The 22006-nt window shown below is 35.7% G+C and overlaps 1 protein-coding gene across 3 annotated transcripts in view; it reads left to right on the forward strand.

Moving 5' to 3' along the window:
- LOC150075423 (serine/threonine-protein kinase Doa-like) overlaps positions 1-22006 on the forward strand; it is a 195194-nt gene that overhangs the window by 150334 nt on the left and 22854 nt on the right. For 2 of the 3 annotated variants that reach the window (XM_090389233.1, XM_090389236.1), the window contains 3 exons: positions 4122-4197; positions 8550-8644; positions 20155-20293. In XM_090389233.1, coding sequence (XP_090245359.1) covers positions 4122-4197; positions 8550-8644; positions 20155-20293 — 310 coding nt within the window. The remainder of the gene's footprint in view (positions 1-4121; positions 4198-8549; positions 8645-20154; positions 20294-22006) is intronic. The other variant, XM_090389234.1, reaches the window with a different exon arrangement.

Consider the following 22006-nt stretch of genomic DNA (forward strand, 5'->3'; position numbering starts at 1 on the left):
CAAACTTTGTATCATCTGCAAACTTGGACATTAAACCTAATATACCTTCATCGATATCATTGATAAATACACAAAACATTAGTGGGCCCAGCACAGAACACTGGGGGACTCCACTAATAACATTAATCCACAAAGGGCAGCATCCATTGATTATCACCCTCTGTCTTCTTCCACTCAACTACCCTTAATACCATTCTGCTCCAATTTATACAGTAGTCTTCCATGTGCAACGGTGTCAAAAGCTTTCCTGAAATCCAAGTCTATGATATCAAAATTATTTTTTGCATCATAATATGCAATCAAATTTGTCAGGCAAGACTTTCCCTTAACAAACCCATGCTGTGTCTGAATTATTGCTGCAGCCTTGTCTAGATGATCCTGCAATGCATCTTTAACCAGTGACTCCATTATTTTACCCGGAACAGAAATTAAACTAACTTGTCTGTAAATATTTTTGTCATCCTTTGTTCCCCCCCTTTGTGAATTGGAGATACATTTGCACATCTCCAGTACGTGCAAACTTCCCCTGAGTCCGAGGACGCTCTCATAATTATGGCTAAGGGTTTGCTTAATTCCTTTGCCTCCTCCTTTAATATAGCTGGATAGATCCCATCCATCCCCAGGTGTCTTTCTTATGTTTAACTTCAACAATTTCTTCTCCACTTTGCTCTCAGTTAAAAAAATCATTAAGCACTCTGTTACAATTTGATAAACTTCTGGCATTTTCCTTCCTTAACTCCTCAAGTGTGAATGTAGATGCAAAATACTCATTCAGTTTATTTTCTATCTGAGCAGAATCATCAACACTTGAACCATTGATATCAAGCGGACCAATCTGATTCATCCCCTTCCTTTTAGAGTTTATATATAAGTAAAGAAATCCTTGCTGTTTTTCTTAGCATCCTTTGCCAAAGATTTCTCATCCGCCTTTGCCTAATCGCCTTTGTGACTTGATTACAGACTAGCTTATATCTGCCATAGGCTTCTGTGTCGATTGATAATTTATATACATCCCATGCATTTTTTCTTCTCTACCATGAGTCTTGTTAGTTCATTTGACAACCATTTAGGCCTAAACCTTGAACAGTATATCTTAATAGGTATGAAAAGTCTAGTAGCTTCCACGATTAATTCCTTGAATGCTTCCCACTTAGAATTTGCTGTTGGTAATATCCTCAGTTGTCCCACTGTGCAGAATTTAAAAACTGTCTGAGACCGCTGTAGTCACCTTTACAGAAGCAGAAACCCTTTCCTTTACCCTGATGGTAATTATATCTTTAATTAAATCCACATCAGTACACTGATCACTGCCACCTAGTGTTTCCTTTATCTGCAAATTCAGATCGAGCATTACCCTCTCTGGTTGCCTCCCAAACATGCTGTAGAAAACAATCATCCAATAAATCCACAAAAGCCTTGCTAGTGTGTGAGTGACCAAACCAAAAGTTCCAGTCAATATCTGGGAAGTTAAAAAAATTCCCCTAATTATAAGACATTCTGATTTACTAGCCCACTCTATTTCTCTGTACAATTGTTCATTGTACTCAAGTTGTTCATTATGCCAAGACAGATTAGAAGTCAGGGTAATCACTAATAGAGATACTCCCCGACTTGTGTTCCGTGGAACTCTATGCAAGTCGAATTTTACGTAAGTCGGAATTTCCCTAAATGCTTATGCAGCACTCACAACTGTGTGCTGAATTTGATTGAAGCAAAAAAGAAATGTTCGATGAACATGTAAATAGAATTCAATTTTTTTTATCTTGTGAGCAGAAAAATTACAAAATTTCAAAATTATAAAATTACAAAAAGAGAGAGAAGACAGGCATATAACGTCAGCAAGTTTTACCTTTCGAGCATTGTTGCCAGAATTAACTCTCCAACTGATAAGCCAGCAGCTGCAGAAATTGAGGGCTGTGGAGATTTAGGAGGGGTTTTGAATCGGCACTGTTGACTTCACCGTATATTACAATGCTTTAGAAACCAACACGATGCTTGAACCTATTAAACCACCCGCTGCTTGCCATGAACTTGGCTTGTGGTTCGGCATACTTATCCTTAATATCTTCTTAAATACTTCTTACTTTTCCTTGAATGGCCATTGGACTAGGGGGCACTTGCTTCTGAATCTGATTTTCCAGCCATATTGATAGTTTTTCCATCTTCGATATAGCACCTGAACGCTGTTTTGTGATCACTGTTAATCTTAAATGCATTGTTCCTGTAACATGTTTCTTTTATACGTGCACTGTCCCTTAAAATAGTATTCACTGTTGAAGCAGCAAGACCTGATTCCATGTAGTAGATGACAAACTTTGTCCTTTTTGATACTTCTTAATTAATCATCTTCGTTTCTAAATCAGTTTTGTTTTGTTTTGTTTTGTTTCCCAAGACTGCCATCACTTGCACTTTCTGTTGGTCCCTTTCCCTTCACCATTGTAATAAGTAAATAGGAATGAACAGAACATTCTGAAAATTCATGTGTGTTTTATATGATTGAAGGTTTCAGTGAAGGGGAACTCATTTCACCATAATGCCATAGTAGAACCCACAGAATTCCAGTTATCGGTATTATCGCAAATGCAATATGATCGACTTTACTACCCATTTGTAATAGATTGCGCTAACGAAAAAGCCCATTAAATTGGAAAGTGCAAATTGTTTTTATTGTTTTATGGTGGTGACCTCCAGAAAAATATCACAAAGGCATTAAAAATTGATTCTTATGACGGAACATGATAATGATGAAAGGGTAGTGAAATATCCATTATAAAAATAACCTTTTAGAGAGATAAATAGCTTAGTTATATAGTGAAAATTTCAACTTCCAAGGTCTTAGAACAAATTACAAAAAAAAAAAAAAACAAAAAAACAGTGTTATTGGGTTCACATTGTGATATTTTTACAATATTCCTATGGGATGCAAAAACTTATGTAAAGAGCATATTACCTAAGTCACGAAGTTCCTGTATGTGATCTTGTCTAGAAATCTGAGTGTCAGGGATGATAAGAATAGGAGCAGAAGAATCTTTTTTGTGAGATGTAAGATAGGACCGAATTTTAGAATGACAAGTCACTAAGTTTTTTTATATTTTCACCACTGGAGATCAGCATTTAGGTAACTGGTAATGGATATTCAAGAAGTTGAAGTTGTTTGTGCAGGGCAAGGTTTCTCAAACTGGAAGGTGGAATGCAATGTGCTATCATCAGCATAACCGTGGATAGGATTTCCAGTCAACAGAAGGTCATTAATATACCTGAGGAAAAAAGTAGGAGGAATAACTTAACCTTGGTGAACACCTGCATTAGTGGAGATGCTAGAAGAGAGCCATCAACCATTACTTGCAGCGAGCGGTCAAAGAGAAAACTGGATACCCAATTACAAAAAATAGTTGGCATATACCATAAGATGGAAGCTTTTTTAGAAGACCTGTATAGCAACATGATAAAAAGCCTTTGAAATGTCAAGAGCAAGTGCTTGAGTTTTGCCATACTTTTCAAATGAATTGTTCCATAGATGGGTAATATAAGCCAGTATATCACTAGTGGATTGATACTGATGGAATCTATACTGGCAATCATTGAGTAGGTGGAAGGTTTCTAGGTAGTTTAGGAGTTGGCAGTTAGATTTCATTACTTTAGAAAGGGTAGAAGTAATGGCAGTATGACAATAATTGGATGGAAGGGATTTGTCACCCTTTTTAGGAACTGGCTGGATGTGAGCAAATTTCCAAGCAGAAGGGGAAAACACTGGTTGAATGAGAAAGTGTAAAAAAAAAAAAACAGGAATGAGCTCAAGAGCACACATTTTGAGAATAAGTGAAGAAATATCACCAGGACATAGGCACTTTCTTCATCAAAACTTCACATCAAAATTGTTCAAAATGATATCCTTTTGATGGAAGACTACAAGAGGCATTGAATGGAATGGGGAGGTGGTGCATTAAAATCATTAGGTGAGTTAGAAGAAAAGTAGAATGTTAGCAGGTCAGCTTTATCTATGATTTAATTTTGCTGATTTAATATGAGTTTAATATTTTGATTTAATGTAAGTCATAATTGTACTCTTATGAAGGTATTAGTGAAATGACTGGATTCTCATATAATTCTTTTATTTGCAGAAAGACAATAATTATTTACCATATCCCATTGAACAAGTACAACATATTGGTTATCAGCTTTGTTATTCAGTAAAGTGTAAGTATTACCTTTTATGAATAAATTGTGTGAAAGGCATTGTAGCAATTTACTAACAATAAAGACGGTAGGATAATAATACTCAAATCCATATAAGTAGATTAGTTTATTGATATCTAAATGTTGGAAATATGTTTTCCTATATTCTTTCTAAGATATGTTATCAAGACAAGAGCAAAGTGAACTGATTCAGTTTGATTTGATAACAGTATTCTAAAATAGACATAGGAACTTTTAACACACCATTGTTTAGATATCAATAAGCTAATTTGCTGTTGTTAAGTGTTATTTTACTTAACAACAGCAAACGGCCCTGGACATATTAGCACGGACAATAAATCATGCTCTCGGATAACCAGAGCTCCAACTTTATATTCTTTAGTTGTATACTGTTCACTTTCCTAAAAGTAAAACAAAATTTCCACACTCTGGGCTATTAGTGTAATATGAGGGCAGGAGTGTCTATGGCTATCCTAATTATCTACCTCTACCTAATTTTGCCTCCAGTTAGCTAAATGCTATACAATTGCTTATAAACACAATAAAAATAGTTTTATATATATATTTCTATGAATTTTTTTGTCATTAGCCTTTGTCTACTCTCAATAATGGGCTTTGTTTTAGTTTCAGTGTTCATTTATATTTATAATTATTTTCATGTTCTCTGTTGTGCCAACCTTAAATTACTTGCTGGCTGTCTATACATCCTCCCTTATGTGTTTAATTTTACTTTATTTCATATATCCTTCCCCCCCCCCCCCCCACACACAACTATATTTTGATGTAATTATATTTTGCCATGACATGTACTTTATGTTAGACACAGAGGACACTATATTGTTGCCTTGTTTGGGCAATTCTGTTGGTTGCCACTTGAAAACGATACCAGGATTGTGCGATATATGACAATTTAATCTCTCTCTTTCACACACACACACACACACACACACACACACACACACACACACACACACACACACACACACACAGATATGTCAATATAATATTGACAAATATCTGTATATAAGTATTTTTACCTTTCTTTTCTTAATTTCTTTCTCACATTTTGCCTACTTCTTATATCCATAATTTTTGTTTACTACTTCTCTTGGCCACACCTTTAGTACTGCATACAGGTCTGGAGGCCTCATCTTAGGAAGGATATAGAGTTGCTAGAAAGAATACAGAAAAGGACAACAAGACTGGTGAGGGGAACAAAGGGGTGCTCTTACGAAGAAAGGCTTAAGTTCTGCAAACTGCAGCATCTGGAGACTGGGCACCTGCGAGGTCATCTGATTGAGGTGTATAAGGCCTTGAGTGGTTTTAGCAGACTCAGTGCTGATGGGATTCTTTCTCAGATTACAAACCTGAGCAGTCATAAACTGAAAATGAGGAAAAACAGTTGTAGAATAGATGTGTGGAAATTTGCCTTTAGCCAGTGAGTAGTTGATTGCTGAAACAAACTTTCATCTGTCATTGTGGAAGTTGATAGTTTAAAAATAAATTCAAGGAAGAAGTGGACAAACTTTTGGAGCAAATGGATGGATGAAATGGAAGGTTTTTTTTTTTTTTTTTTGGATGATGCTGTATAAGCTTCTGCTAATGCTCTACAACTTTTATTTACTTATTATGCTATTATGGTTGTTAGGTCCTTTCTGATTGTCCATAATGAATTCCTTTTTCATACTCTTTCTTCTCCCTTTAATCTTTACTATTTATATATATTACCTTTCTAACTTAGTAAAAACCTTTTGAATTGTATTATAATTGAGTTGATTTCAGTTTTAAGATAAAAACGGTGAAATGTAAAATTTCTACCAAGTTACATAAAAAGCATATTTGATAGTTATTCAGAAATTATAATAGATTATGCATTGTTTTATTCATAAGTAGTTATATATATGATACTACAATTCATTGTGATGAAATGGCCTCAGTCCTTTTTGTTATTTATTATTACCAGTTACAATGGCATGCTTTTCTCAACAACCAAACAGTTAGGAATTTCTGGTGTTTATGGAAATCACTCCTGTGCACTCGTTGAGTAATTAATCTCATGTAGTGATGTTTTTTATCTTACAAATAGACATGGTGGCTATAGAACAGGGGATTCTCAAGCTGGTATGCAAATAGGATATACAAAAATTAGTACTCCAAAAACGAAAGGATCAATTAATAGAACTTGTGTACAGTAAAGAATTTCCAAGTTAAAGAAAGTTTAATTTTTGGTTACAAAGAAATAAATACCCAATTACAATAAACTTGACATCTCAAAGCTGAAGGGAGGTGAAAACCTGAGTTAGTAGAAATTCAGCTTATGAATTATTCCTTAGAAGTAGGCACATTACCCAGGAAACTATCTGTGCATCATTTGTTGCTGTCAGCATTTTTGAAATCATAAAATGAAGCTGTTTCAGTTATGCCCAAGGCAAAAATAACAGCATTTCAGCCATCACCCAAAACAAATTGCAGTTGCTGTTTTTATTAGCAACATATAGATTGCCACCTTTGTAGCCTCTAATAAATTGATTGCGAGAGCATTCTCATCCTTTGTGGGGTCATTCGTTTTATGCTTTTAATTTTTTTCTGAATTTTGGAGCATAAAGTGAATGAGTATAAAATATGTTGATTTTATTTACAGTACCATAGGATTTATACATCCGTGGTGCTGCAGCAGTGCCGGATTCTCTAGTTCCGTCCCTTCCCTTTGAACAAAGTGTGTGAAGCCTTGAGTGTTCCCTTTGAACACTCAAGACTGTAAAGATTCTTACAATACTGAGACTGCTTGAAAGTGAATATACATAACCCACAATTTACAGTGTATAATTATACTGTTGAAAATGTTGATATCTTGATATTTGAGATTTTTGAAGATTAGCAATATTGATAATTAACAATGAAAGAACTTTTGTTTCTCAGTACTGGTTCCTAGCATTGCCCATTCCCTGAACACGAAACAATTTTTACAGCTTGCACAGTAGGTTGCCATGCTTATTATCAACGTTGCAAGAATTTTTATTCACTGTGTGAAGTTGGAAGGGCTATGGGAGTTTTTGCAGCCAGCAGGATTTAAATTGTGGACATATTTTATAGTAGACAAATTTTCCCTTCACATCAAGTTGCTGCTTTCAGACAAATGGTATTGCCTGGTATCTGCTGAGCGACTGTAAGCCCTAAAACAATCTTTTGAGCTTAAAATAAAGTAACAGCTGTGTTCAATGATGCAAGCTCATTTCTTGTATTAAAGTGAGTCAAAATAAGACAATGTCATACATATATATAACTACTAACTGGTACTTGCTTTCAAAAAATCTTTACTATGGTCCTTATTTACTTACCTCATGTGCACACCATATTTTTCATTCTCAGTTCATCAAGTTTTGGTTGTTGTTGCCATCATTGTTTGATGGCTTTCTTCACTTCATAATCCATGTGGAATGAACATCTTTCCAGAATATTTTTATCTTCTAAAAACATGAAAAGCACAAGTTAAAGTTTAGATTGTATGGAGGATCTTTAGACATGTCCTGTGCAATCAATCCCTGGGTGGTTTGTATAGCATGTTGAGCCATTTTTTTGCCATGTTTTTGTTTTTGACGTCATGCTACAGACTGACTTTAGTTGTTAACCTCTACACATGAACCTGCACAATGGCAAGCACCCTTGATAGTGTATAACCATTGTTTTGAAAGTTGCGAATTTTTTCAGCCATCACGACTGCTGTTTTACTTCCTTAATTGTAACAGTTTGCCTATTCATACACTTTTTAGTAGAGATGGCATTAGTTGTCTTATTTCTTTTTTGTGTGCTACAGGTTTCTGACAAAGAGGCAGCTGCTGCTGTGAGTGCTATGTGATTCCAGCTGCAATATATACAGAACAGCCATTATTCGGTAGTGGTATTCAGTAGATACATTACATTAGCACACAGTGGCTTTCGTAAATGTAATGCACAAAATTAAAGTTAATGGACAGTCTACTCTCAGACCTTTCAATGCACTGAAAGGTCTGAGGGTTGACTGCCATTCATTGAGTGAAGCCTTTTTACATATCTGTACCGATAACAGTGTAATAGAATATAAGCCACTGACTTGTCATTAACAACATGGAAAATAATAAATAAATAAAAATAGCCATAATAAAATAATTTTATTGAACCCTTAATGGAGAGTTTGTCTTTTGTGTAAATCAACCTTTAAACAGTCAATTGCATACACTGAATATTGTATTATAATCAATTCAAAAAATCTAGTCACTATACATAGTGAGATATGGAAAAGTTTATTCTTGTGCTGACTTAAATTTTTTTAAGTTAGTGAAATGTATCTTTCTGAACTGATATTTCTCTTACAGTTCTTCATGACAATCACCTCTCCCACACTGACCTAAAGCCAGAAAATATTCTTTTTGTGAATTCAGATTATGATTTAACATACAACACAAAGAAAGTAAGTATTTATAATTTATTGTATAATTGAATGCAGCCAACTATTGTATTGTTTTAATCCAGATTATCTCTTGAAATATTGCCTCTACGATTACACATTTTTAGCAGGGGGAGAAATACTCTATTTTTCCTTTCTCACATTTTTTTTAAGTTTTAAGAAAGTAGGAAGGGTTGCAAAATTTGTGTTGGTCTGATATTGAAATTGGGGATGGCTCAACAAACCTTTCTAAAGAACCCAAATATAAAATTTTATGAAATCCATTGGAAGTTAAGTTGATATGTGCAAGCAGATGGATGTGATGAAGATAATAGGCACTTTATTCATTTGCAGAAAATGTCAAAAAACATACAGATAGAGAGTGCAATGGAGTAGTAAAGTTATGGTTTTGGTAGGAGGCAGCGGTGAGCTATAGTGGGCTCGCGAGAGCCCATTGTTCAGACGATCATTTATTTTACAAATGAAATCTTAAATGAGCAATTATTCTGACTAAATCGGCTCTGGATACATATTGAGTATCCAGAGCCGAAACTACAGTGGGCCGAATGGGGCCCCATTCCCAGCATTTTAATGGCGCAATCGATCGGTTATGTATTTTAAAATTGCTTAATTTTTGATTTAATTACTGTCTGACCTCTGTTTAACCAACTTCTTTATACCGAATTTTTTAAATTCCCCTTGATAATTACATTTAAATACAGTAGTTTCCATAGAACGAAAATTATTTCCATGTAATGAACAGATTAGGAGAGACAACTTTGTATGCATTGTTCTCACCTCTGGCCTTGAGGTAATTAGAAAGAGCGAATTAAGGGTGAAAGGGATTACTGTTCCACAACTTTAGTGGCATCCGTAAAACTTATGCAGTCACATTCTGAGAAGTCGCGCTAGTCAATATGCTTTCCATAGCCAGTCAGAGGATTAAGAAGATACCCGACATGGATAATAGCCTCTGGTCAACCTGTGTTGTGGTTCCCCTTTACTCCGACAAACGGGCGTATGTCTTTCGGAGAAGTGAGTGATCCATGCCTTCCAATAAATTTCTCCTGTCTATGTTTACATGGTCACAGTAGCTGAATATCTGAATGATTTTTCATATTTTGCAGTATTCAAAGAACTAGTAACAGCAGCAACATATGGGGGGGGGGATTGAGGAAACCAAGATATATAAACTTTACAAAGATGAAATGTTGACAGATTTTGAAACTTTGTCGAGCCTTTCGCTGTGTAGAAAATGTTCTAAAATATAATGGCATACAGGCAATAATTTTTAAAAAAAACTATTACCAATCTCCAAAAAACTACCGTGAATTAAGGATGATTGCTAAAGAACTTGATGTGGAAACTACGAAGATCGGTCGTGCGTTCAGGCTACGAGGAGTAGCTTGTGAGTTGAGGGAATTATCATGCATCGTGCAAACATTTTGAATCAGAGGCCGCCATAGCCCAGTGGTCAGGCAGAGAGTGCATAAATATACGTGCCTTGAGTGGCCCGGGTTCAAGCACCGTGACTGCTGAATATGGTGCAGTTTCTTGTATTCTCTCTACCCTTGTGAACTCCTCTGATCTGATCGGTCATGGGGGGAGATACCAGCCGAGTAAATCTGATCGGTCATGGAAGTGACGTCACTTCCTTGACCGATCAGATTTACTCGGCTGGTATCTCCCCGCCCCCAAGGGGATGTTTCACATCAAAAGGTCGGCAAAAGTTCGAGCCCATTGTTAAAATATTCACAGCTCACCACTGGTAGGTGCTATTTTGAGAAAAATGAAATAGTTATTTAGTGGGGTAGAACTTAAATCATAAATACCTGTGATACCATTTGCTTTTCAAAATTATGTAAAGTAGGAGGGTTCTCTTCCTCTTGTATTTTATGAAGTTTAAATAATCAGTTTAAATTCTGCTTACCACAAACACAAGAGAGGATGAAAAATTTCTGCTGTTCATAATTTAGTAGCTATAGTTGTTTGATTAGTGGAATATAGAAGAGCATGTAGCGTTTATATCCAAGCTTTCACATTTGCTGTCAAAAGACCTATTGACTCTTTTGATGGCGAAATGTGAAAAGCTCACATATATATTGTGGATCACAGAAGAGAATATAAAGACGTACAGTAGACTCTCGATTTTCCGGGAACGATGGTAAAAAGAAATTCCCGGATAATCGATTTCCCGGTCAATCCAAAAATACAGTAAGTCTCTGACATACGTAAGAGATAAGTTTCAGGACTTCTTACGTAAGTCGAGTTTTACGTAACTCTGGGATGACTAATAAAATATTGCTGCTATATCCCTAATATGCCAAAATTACAAAAACCACATAATGTCCTCAGAAGAATGAAGAAAAATAGTTGTATATTTTTAATTAGTTCAATTAAAAACTTTATCTGGAGACAGCGGTGAAGTAGCCAGAGTAGCACATAAGAAAAGAAAACATAAAAGGAAGAAAAAATGCATGTTATTGTACTGTAAAAACTGATATGTATTTCGTGGCCTTGGTTATTATAGTTGACCTTCATTGGTGCTGATCGCTTCTCGTATTCTCTCTTTCTCCTTTATTGTGTTCACTGTTGCCACTGGCAAATCGGAATTCCGCGTGATACTTGTTAATGTTTGCCATTTTCATACACCATTATTTTAATTTTCTAATCCGACTTGATCGCTTTCCTTTTCTTGATAGATTTACTAGTACCGCTGTCACTTATTCTCTTAGTCGGCACCACAATAACGGTCAAAATTAAATTTTCTGAAAAGAACTTTACAGGGGGCGAAAACTCACTATTATCACCCCACGCTAGCTCACATTTTACTAAAGCACATTTCTGGAGGTCACTTCCAAAAAACAAAAACAACTTGCACTTTCTGGATTATTGGGCTTGTCTGTAGTGTAACCAATTATAAACGGATAGTAAACTCGATCTTATTGCATTTGCTAACCTACATAAAATGTAGGCGATAGATGAAAAAACTTACCACGCACTACTTGCGTATTGGACATGCATTTATGTTTTACGATGTAAATTTTAAATCTAATAGCTTCCCTTTATTTTTTACAATGTTGTGTATGGTTTGGTCACCAACATTATATGGGTTCTTTAGAGATTTAACGGATGCACCGTTTTCAGAATTTTGAATAATTTCAAGTTTTTGTTAATTGAAAGCACAACTCTTGCGTTTGCCCATCATTTTTGCAATTTCTAAACAAAAAAAAAAAAAGGAAAAAAAAAGTTACTATATAAAAAAAATTCTGACATCTCTGACATAAATAACAAAACAAAATTTGTCCTTTTGCAGTCTGACCAAACACAATAATCGACACGAGGCACTAAATGAAACTAAACATTTGGTTTTTTTTTTTTTTTTTGAGCGGCTGGTGTTAAGACAGCGGGGATTGCAAGATAATAGGTACACTAATCTCCTAATGAAGATTTATAACGCCCCTTCTTGTCGCTTATTTACGACTTGCGAATATCTGTTTATACCTATTCTAGTTATTACTTTAATTTTATGATTTTTTTTTTTTTTTTTTTTTTTTTGTCTTGAAGTGTCCCAGTTAATCCAATCCCAGTAAATCGAGAGTCTACTATATTTATATGAGCTCTGTCACATCTTGCCAACCATGGGTTCTTGACACATTGTTAAGGAACAAACTAACCTTGATATATGGGGCCACTAGTACTAGTATTATAATCATGCACAACCTTTCCACTTTCAAGTTTTTTTTTTGTTTTTTTTACTTTATTACATGAGATTATTGCTAATAATTTTGATGGGTATTATGTAAAAAAAAATTTCACTCTGTTGATACTTTGAACTAGAGGACTGCATTACTGTATTTCTTATATTTGTACTTCCTTAGTGTTTATGTAGTATATCTGTGATACCATTTGCTTTTCAAAATTATGTAAAGTAGGAGGAATCTCTTCCTCTTGTATTTTATGAAGTTTAAATAATCAGTTTAAATTCTACTTACCACAAACACAAGAGAGGGTGAAAAATTTCTGCTTTTCATAATTTAGTAGCTATAGTTGTTTGATTAGTGGAATATAGAAGAGCATGTACTGTTTATATCCGAGCTTTCACAAAATACAAGAGGAAGAGAGTCCTCCTACTTTACATAATTTTGAAAAGCAAATGGTATCACAAGTATACTACATAAACAACCCAAGCACGGTACTAAGTACTATAGGTTATAATACCTCTCGTGTTTGGGGTTCTCATTAAAAAAAAAAAAAAAAACACTATAAGGATGTACAAATATGAACTAGAGGACTGCAATAATGCAGTCCTCTAGTTCAAAGTATGAACAGAGTCAATTTTTTTACATAATACCCATAAAAATTATTAGCAATAATCTCATGTAATAAAGTGAAAAATAAAATAATAATAATAAAGCAAAAAATAAAGTGCTGTTTAATAAACAAAAATTTTTTGTTACATGCATTTACCTAAATGCAGAATGAAATCATATCTCAATTCTTAATTCAGTCCAGGTCACCTATTTCAAACGTTTTATGTGTGATACCTTGTTTGAGAGAATCATAATCCACGTCACAAAGATCAAACTGACAGTGTACAACATGACAAGTGGGTCTCAATGCTAAAAGTTTTTTATTTTTGACTGACTTGTGATGAGAATAAATTGAAAAGTAAACTGGGCATGCCAACTGTGGCAACCTACTATTCCAACTGTTTGAAAGGATCAAACTCTTCTCTCAACCCATTCTATTCCATATACCTATCACCAAGTTTTAATATAGTTAAAACTTTTTCCAGTTAAAAGTGTGGAATATAAAAGGCATATATATATATATATATATATATATATATATATATATATATATATGCCTTTTATATTCCACACTTTTAACTGGAACTGCCACCTACCTGTTGTGCAACCTCTGAAATTAAATACTGCCTCCTGCATGCAAGGTGTCCAATAATGGCAGAGGAGAATATAGTTCTTTTTGCATTCTCTGCCAAAAGTTAACTAGGTATACCAAGTTTCAGTGCAATACCTCTCACCGTTGTGCAACAGTAACACTTGAAACTTTGAATGAAAATTTTTTGTGATTTATTCCACATAACACAAGTGACCTCCACAAAAAAGGTGCTGGTGCCTCAAGTATACTATATTTTGAACTGAAATTTTGCATAGCTTCATTTGAAACCTCTTTAAACATCTCCACCAAGTTTCAACAAAATTGAAGGTGGTTGAGCAGGGACCCCTAGGCCACCTGACATGGAATGACCCCCAAACAAAGAATTAACGATAACCTTATAGCATGAGTGGAGCAAGGTTCTAGTCTCTGCATACGAAAATCTTGTAGAAAGTGTCTTCCAGAGATGTTATTGAAGATTAGAGTTTATAATCAGTATTAAACATTTTCTTTTTTTAAATATTAAAAATGTTCATTTTCTCATCAAGTGCATCTTGCCAAGGTTTCCGATTTTTCTATTTAAAAAGCTTATATTAATATAAGCATTATTTGAGCATTTCATTAGTGGTCTCATAACTTTATTCCCCTCAGTTTTGAGAATTTTAACCTTATTATGAAAGTTTGCATATGGTTTTGAATTATCATGGCAGCGCATTCACACCAGAATGCAGTCTTAAATTTGCAGTATTGAAATTTAGTTCATTGGGCTAACCATGGTCCGGTGGTTAGCATGCACAGCTACATATAAGGAGGTCACAGGTTCAAGCCCGTACATTGCAAAAAAAAAAAAAAAAAAGTGCAGCCCATTGTGCCTTGATGCTGCAAATCTGGCTGTCTTAATTCAGTGTGTGCACACGCTCAGTCATGATGAATTTGCAAACTCTTTTGTTCTTGGGTGTCTAAAGAATAAACAAATTTTATTTATTAATCAACAATGGCCTAAAATGTTTTAGCAGTTTTTCAAGCAGAAATAACAATGTAACATATACCTTTTGTCTTCTAACAATATCGAAATTACATCTTTCTTTGCCTGTGTGAGTGAAGTAAATAATATTTAAAAGAAAAAAACTTTCAGTATATTGAGCAAATTTTTTAATCTCTTTTGCTGTGTTTTAGTCTTCCTCATAAGCAAAAATGATCAGCATTTACCATAGCTTAAATGGCACAATTTAAATAATTGAGAATCAGTTGCTACAGTGAACTATCATGTATGGAGTTAAATTAAGCCATACCTGACTGTACCCAATTACAAAATCATAAAGTTTAAAAAATGCATGAATTCTAAATGAAGTGTATGACATATGGCAAACTTGTTGGGATATCAGTGATACTGGAAAGGTAATTAAAAACTTTATACTGGATGTCAGACTTACTATAATGGAAAATAGAGGTTGCTGGTTTTTTCTGGCCATGTTTACCCCATTTAAGGTCCTTAAATGCTAAGTTGGTTTAGTTGGGGATAATAGATGTTTTTGTGGTTCTGAGGAGACATGGCATCATGTACTTTTGGAATGTCAATTATCATATATAAGAATGAAGATGTTTGATACTGTCCTTGTAAATAATGACACTCCTTTAGGTATTTTAGTGTCTAATAATACATATTTTACAGCTTTTCAACAGTTTTGCTATGAAGTTTTTAATAAAAGAAGGCAAATCATCTTATTAAATAGCTTGTAAGATCACTTCCCGCAATCTATAAGTATTGCACTTCTTATACATGGTATTTAGTGCAGTGTGCTAGGTGTGTTTTTTTTTACCCAGGCTTGGTGGGCAACCTTGAGTGTATGGGGTAGAACATTCACTGGTTTGGGTAATCTACCAGTGGATGTTAAGACAGTGCTGGACACAGGCCTGACTCCTTGTGCTGTGGATGGATGGGCCTCAGCTGCTCCCTGGTGGTAGAGGCCTGACATAACCAACACACCACAGACCATGTATAACACAAACACACACACTTATTCACATGTCAGGCCCATTTTACAGATTTCTGTATATCACACAGAATTTTTGGTGAAGACAGACTGTTGTCTTGGGAACACCAAAAATGGTGAACATACATGTGCCCGACTGTTTAACTTAAAAAAAAAAAAAAAAAAAAAATAGCAGCAGTAGTTAAATTAGCAATAAATTTTCTACACAGATATGCAGATTCCAAAAATTTTGGCTTCTTGGGAGACAAAATTGGACAGTGGCCAGCAGTGTAATGATCTTCAATTTTCAGAGCTAGGGAAACACAACCAAGAGATGGCTGTACAATTAAGTTTGTTACACTTTTTACCACTTATCACTGTTTAGCATGTGAGGGTGATTACAATGTATTCGGCTACATCAGGCACATGCTAATGTGAACAATGTACATTATTGTTCCAAGGGAAAATCATTTTAGCATTACAAAATGGCAGCATCCATTAATATCTATGATATTAATGGATTAAAGGTGGAAGGAATCTGTTTTTAGAAATGGTATTTGTTTGAACAGAGGTGGTGCAAAGATTTTTGCCAGTATATCATTTGAGGATACCCTAAGGGTTCAGGGAAACTGCTAGTTAGGGTGGGAAAAGGGTAATCTAGATGCGTTTTTATCTGATAATATAGGTCAAAGTAATGCTTGCACTCACTTCATTAATTCTTGTTTGTTGACACAACAGTTGATGCTGATAAGACGTTCTAAGGGTAGCAACGTTTCAAATGAGGGGAAAGATAAAGCTTGGGATACACATGAAAATAACTTTAAGGGGTGTGTTAGAGTAGTAAACTATAAAAGATTACTTACTCAGCTGTGTCTACAGTAATGTCATGAATGTTGTCAAAAAATGGCTGAATTTGAACTCCTGATTAGGACAACTAATGCTGATATAATAGGGCTAACAGAAATGTGGTGCCACCCAGAAATTGGTGATGGTGAGTTCCATTATGGTATGTATAACGTATTTGGGGAGGATAGAAGGGGATGGAGGGATTATGCTTCTTATCAAAAGCAGTCTGAGTGTGAATAGAGTGTTTTCTAAGTCTGAAGTTACATCTCCTAACATGGAATCTGTGTGGTTGGAGTTAGTTGGAAGAAAGAACAATGAGAGTGGGAGTAATCTACAGACAAGAAGATTGTGAAGAATATGACGAGAGTCTTTACATGCAGATGAAATGGGCAAGCAAGCATGAATATCTTATTACGGGTGGCTTTAATTTGCCCCAGATTGATTGGAATAAGTGGGAAGGGAAACTCACCCTGGGGAAAAACATTTTTCAATAAACTAGATTATTATTTGTACCAGCATGTTGGAGAAAGTACTCTGGTGAGAATATTCTTGACCTCATTATTACTAATGAATCGGATGACATCTCAATGTTTAAAGTACAGGAACCATTATCAGGAAGTGATCATGCAGTCGTCAGTTGGAAGATGAACAAAGAGGATGCAATAGTTAAAGGTAAAGCCATAGGTTTTAACTTCAGAAGAGGGGACTTTAATAGTTTAAGGTGCTATATGGCATCTGTGAATTGGGCAGATTGCTGAGGGATGGTGCATACATTTGAATTATGCAATACTTTTAAAGCAAAAATCACAGAAGCCACAAATGCATGCATAGCATTAAGAAAACATTGCAGGAGGTGGAGCCAAAATGGGCGATTGCGGAGCTGGCTGGTCAAACAGAGCAGAAAAAGATGGCATGTGACAGTTAGAGAGCAATGAAAAGTACTGAAGTCTATAACAAGTACATATGTAATTGTCACAAATAAGGTCAGAGTGGTCAAGACTGCATATGAGAAAGCATTGGCTAAGGGAGCAAAGAATGAGGACAAGGAATTTTTCATGTATGTGAATACAAAGAAGAAAGCTAATCATATCGGACCTTTGTGCACCAAGTGTGGGAAAGTTAGATAAACCAGCTGATGTTGCAGATGAATTGAATAGGTACTTTGCATTGGTCTTTACTGACAAAAGACCCTTTGTGCTGAGAAGAGGCTGTGTGAGTGAGACTGAGCCATATGAAATTAGTGATGTTGTAATTGTAGATGATTGTTTATTAGAAAAACTTTTGAGCATAAAGGCAAGTAAGGATCCCAGAGTTGGCTGTAAGGGACTACAAGGGAGTGTATTGAACCATTGAAAGGTTAATTATGATGGCATCTTTGGACTCAGAAGATTACTCTTGATTGGAGAAATGCCGATGTATTGCCAATACATAAAAGCAGTTCTAAGTATGAAGTTGGTAACTATAGACTGGTTAGTCTGGCTTCAGTGGTAGGAAAAATCTTAGATGCAATTATTAAGAGTACAATCCAGGGAGATTTAGATAGATATTGCATTCTGAAACACAATATGGTTTTGTTGGGGGTAAATCATGCATGATTTACCCCCTAAGCCAATTAGGCATGATTTAACCTTAACAAAGTAGGTTATTTTGACAGGTACTCATGAGTTGGATTTTAGGAAAACACTTGACTTGGTCCCCCATGAGAGGTTACTGTATAGGCTTGAACAGGTTGGGATTACTGTTAAGATTCTAAGCTGGATTGCTAGGTGGATACAGGGCAGAAGTTGTGATTAATGTATATTCTTCAGAGAGTGTCAGGAGTGGATATCTTAAAGATTGGCTCTTGGACCACAGTTGTTTCTCTTAAATGACATCTACAAATGGATAGAAGGCATGACGTTAAAATTTGCAGATTGGCTGAGTCATTAATGATCAGTGCCAAGCAGTGCTTCTTCAGGATGACTTGAACAGACTTCAGAGAAGTGGCAGCTATGGTTTAATGCTGCTAAATGCAAGGTCTTACACTTGGGGAATAGCGACCCACAAATAAATTATACACTTGGAGGGGTTGAATTAAAAACAGTGGAGGAGGAATTGATCTGGGAGTTACAATATGTGCAGACATGAAGTTTTCTGAACAGTGTAAATGGGTAGCCAGGAAAGCTCTTGGTGTCCTATCAATTTATAGAATGTTATCTGTAGGGATAGGGAGGTCATAATCCCACTGTTTAAGGCAATTGCAAGGCCACATTTGGAATACTGTGTTCAGGTATGGAGACCTCATCTGAAAAAAGATACTGAGCTTGAAAGGGTGAGATCAACAGAAAGATGATTATGAGGAAAAACTCCGATTATGTGGGCTACAGGGCTTGGTAATCAGGCACCTCAGAGGTGACTTCAATGAGGTTTATAAGGCTCTGAGAGGGATTAGTAAAATGAATGAATTCCAGAACTAAGGGTCGTAAATTCAAATTACAGGGGTCGAGGTTTAGTTTAGATTATAGGAAGTGTTCTTTTAGCCAGCGAGTTGCTGACTGCTGGAACAAGTCGCCCTCGCAGGTAGTCATGACTGACAGTTTGAATAAATTCAAAGATCTACTGGATAGTTACCTGTGTGAGGAGGGAAGCATATGCATAATTTGCATTTTCTTGTCTACTTTTTTTTTTTTTTTGTTAGTGCAGTGAAAGCATGGCTTCCTTGCACTATATGACGAATATTATTACTAGATTAAAGTGGTAATTATAAAACATTTTAAAAATGTACTTAATCTCTTATCACTTACATAAGCATTTAAATAAATAAATTTTCTGTTTATACTCCGGCACGACAACCAAGTCAGTAGAGTTTACAATAAATCGTCAATACAAATATTTATCGCATTTAGTAGTCACGGGCTTGAACCCCGGTCCACTCAAGGAACGCGTGCTATGCACTCTCGCTCCTGACCAATGATGTGTGCTCTTAAACTCTCCAATTTTCTAGTTCACCTTGACAGTACTATACATTAAATGCTGCCCATGTAAACCTAGTTTTTATGGCTACATAATTCCAGTTTAATCAGAGGTTTGCTATGCCATGCAGTAGTTTATTAGAGTGATGTAATGCTGAAAAAACTGTCATTGTACTATTTAAAGTTTCAGATAGCTGGATCTGGCATCTTTTATGGAAGTCCATTTAATAATTTTGAAATGTTGACTATATAGAATCTTAGAAAGATTCTATATAGCCAACATATATCACAATCTTAATAGAAAGTGAATTGTCGTATAATAAGGACTTATTAATGTGAATAAGGAGAATTGTCATGTTAAGTTGATTGTTCATAGTTAGGTAGCAACTACTTGGGAGCAGCAATTAAGGCAGGATGGCAATTTTTGTCCCTCCCTCTCCAAGAAAATACTTCTTCTGTTCTTGCACACTTTCTGGCTGGAGTAACGGAACATTTCCAAACGTGTTTACAGAATGTTTTGTATACTTCATAGTCCAGAAATCAATATTTTCTTATTACTTCCTTTCCACTCTACCAAAACTGTTAAGTTCAAACATGATAATATTTTTGATGTATGTGTCATGTATTTCAACCAATACATATTGTGTATTTTCAAACTATTTGGCACTTAAGGGTTTTCAGAGAACAATTACACTTATGTGGCACTTGACTTTTATTGTGTTGTGGAAACTTGTTTATTGCATTATTAGCATATTGTAATGTAATCACTTTCCTATATAAAGAACATCCTTGATATAATCATGTATATGCTATGCTTTGTATTCTCAACGTTCTTATAATTAATGTTTTGATATTTTTAAAGCAGAAGAGAGATTTACATGTTCGACATGTACGGAATACACAAATTAAGTTAATTGATTTTGGATCTGCAACCTTTGATCATGAGCATCACAGTACAATTGTGTCTACTCGACATTACAGAGCACCTGAAGTTATACTTGGTAAGTAAATGTTTTCCTTAGACATTTCGAATTTTTATTTGGTTAGTTTTAAGTTGTTTTTATGTGACTGCACTAGGACTTGTTCATCCCCAAGAGTTATATTCTCAGTGATGTTCCCGAATAACTAAGTTGGAAATGGAGAAGGGCAGGTCCCAAGCTCTTCAAACATTTTTATATATACAGAGTCATAATTTTCTTTGGATATTATTGTTATTTTTTTAGTTTTAGTTACACGGAGATTCTTTTTTTTAATACAGGTAACCATCGTGCAAAACCATGTTATAAGGAACTAAGAACCAGCACAAAAAGGTGGCTTATGTTCCAAAAGCTTTATAGTAATAATAAGCGTGGCGTATGAGCTTATGTAGCATTAGCCAAAAAAGAAAAAAAAAAAAAAGAAAAAGAAAATTTACACAACCAGTTCCCTCTAAATGTTTGTCCAGTTCCTCCTTAAATTTATTTAACCTATCAACTTCCACGACAAATGGAAGTTCGTTCCAGCAATTAACCACCTGCTGGCTAATGGCAAATTTCCTCACATCTATTCTACAGCACTCTTTCCCCAATTTGAATTTATGCCCACTTAAGTTCGTAATCTCAACAAGTGGAAGAATCCCATCAGAATTCAGTATGCTCAACCCATTCAAGGCCTTATAGACCTCAATCAGATCAGGCGCCTCCGTAGCCAGGCAGGAAGGAGCAGCAGTGCATAGCACAGTCTTCTTGATTAGACCGGGGTTCGAGCCCGTCACCACCAAATACGGAAGATGCGGAAAGGTCAGGGAATGACCACCGCATATCCCGGAGCAATATGGCCTTAGTTGCTAATGCTCCTAAAAACCAAATAACAAACAAACCTCAATCAGATCACCGTGCAGGTGCAGGTCTCCAGCCCCTGCAATTTGCAGAACTTAAGCCACTCTTGGTAAGAGGATTCCTTCATTCCCCTCACCAATCTTGTTGCCCTTCTCTGTACACGTTCAAGCAAATCTACATCTGTCCTAAAATGAGGTCTCCAGACCTGTATGCAGTGCTCAAGGCGTGACCTGACCATCGCCTTATACAAAGGGATAATCACCTCCTATTCCTTGCCAGCCAAATTCCTGTATGTCATTGACAAAACCCCATGAACTGCTTTTGCAACCTGTCTGCATTGTTCAGAAAACTTCATATCTGACTGCACAATTACTCCCAGGTCTTTTTCATTTTCTACCACCCTAAGTGTAGTACCACACAGTTGGTACGTTCCTCTGGGGTTACTTCTACCCATATGCAGTACTTTGCACTTGTCAATGTTAAACTTTAGTTGCCACTTCTCAGCCCATCTTCCCAAATTTTCTAGATCCTGTTGCAGTATCACGCTGCCATTACTGTCATTAACTACCCTGCCAACCTTTGTATCATCTGCAAACTTCGACACTAAGCATGATATATCTTCATTAATATCATTGATAAATATACAAAACAACAGTGGACCCAACACCGAACCCCGTGGGACTCCGCTAATAACATTAGTCCACGAAGAGCAGCTCTCATTGATTACCACCCTCTGTCTTCTCCCACTCAACCATCCTTTTATCCATTGTAGCAACTTACCCTTAATACCATTCTGCTCCAATTTGTACAATAGTCTTCCATGTGCCACAGTGTCAAAAGCTTTTCTGAAATCCACGTATATGATATCAAAATTATTTTTTGCATCCAGTTCCTTTG

The sequence above is a fragment of the Mastigoproctus giganteus genome, chromosome 14, assembly GCF_048544385.1.
Source record: "Mastigoproctus giganteus isolate SK-2022 chromosome 14, ASM4854438v1, whole genome shotgun sequence".
In the NCBI taxonomy this organism is placed as follows: Eukaryota; Metazoa; Arthropoda; class Arachnida; order Uropygi; family Thelyphonidae; genus Mastigoproctus; species Mastigoproctus giganteus.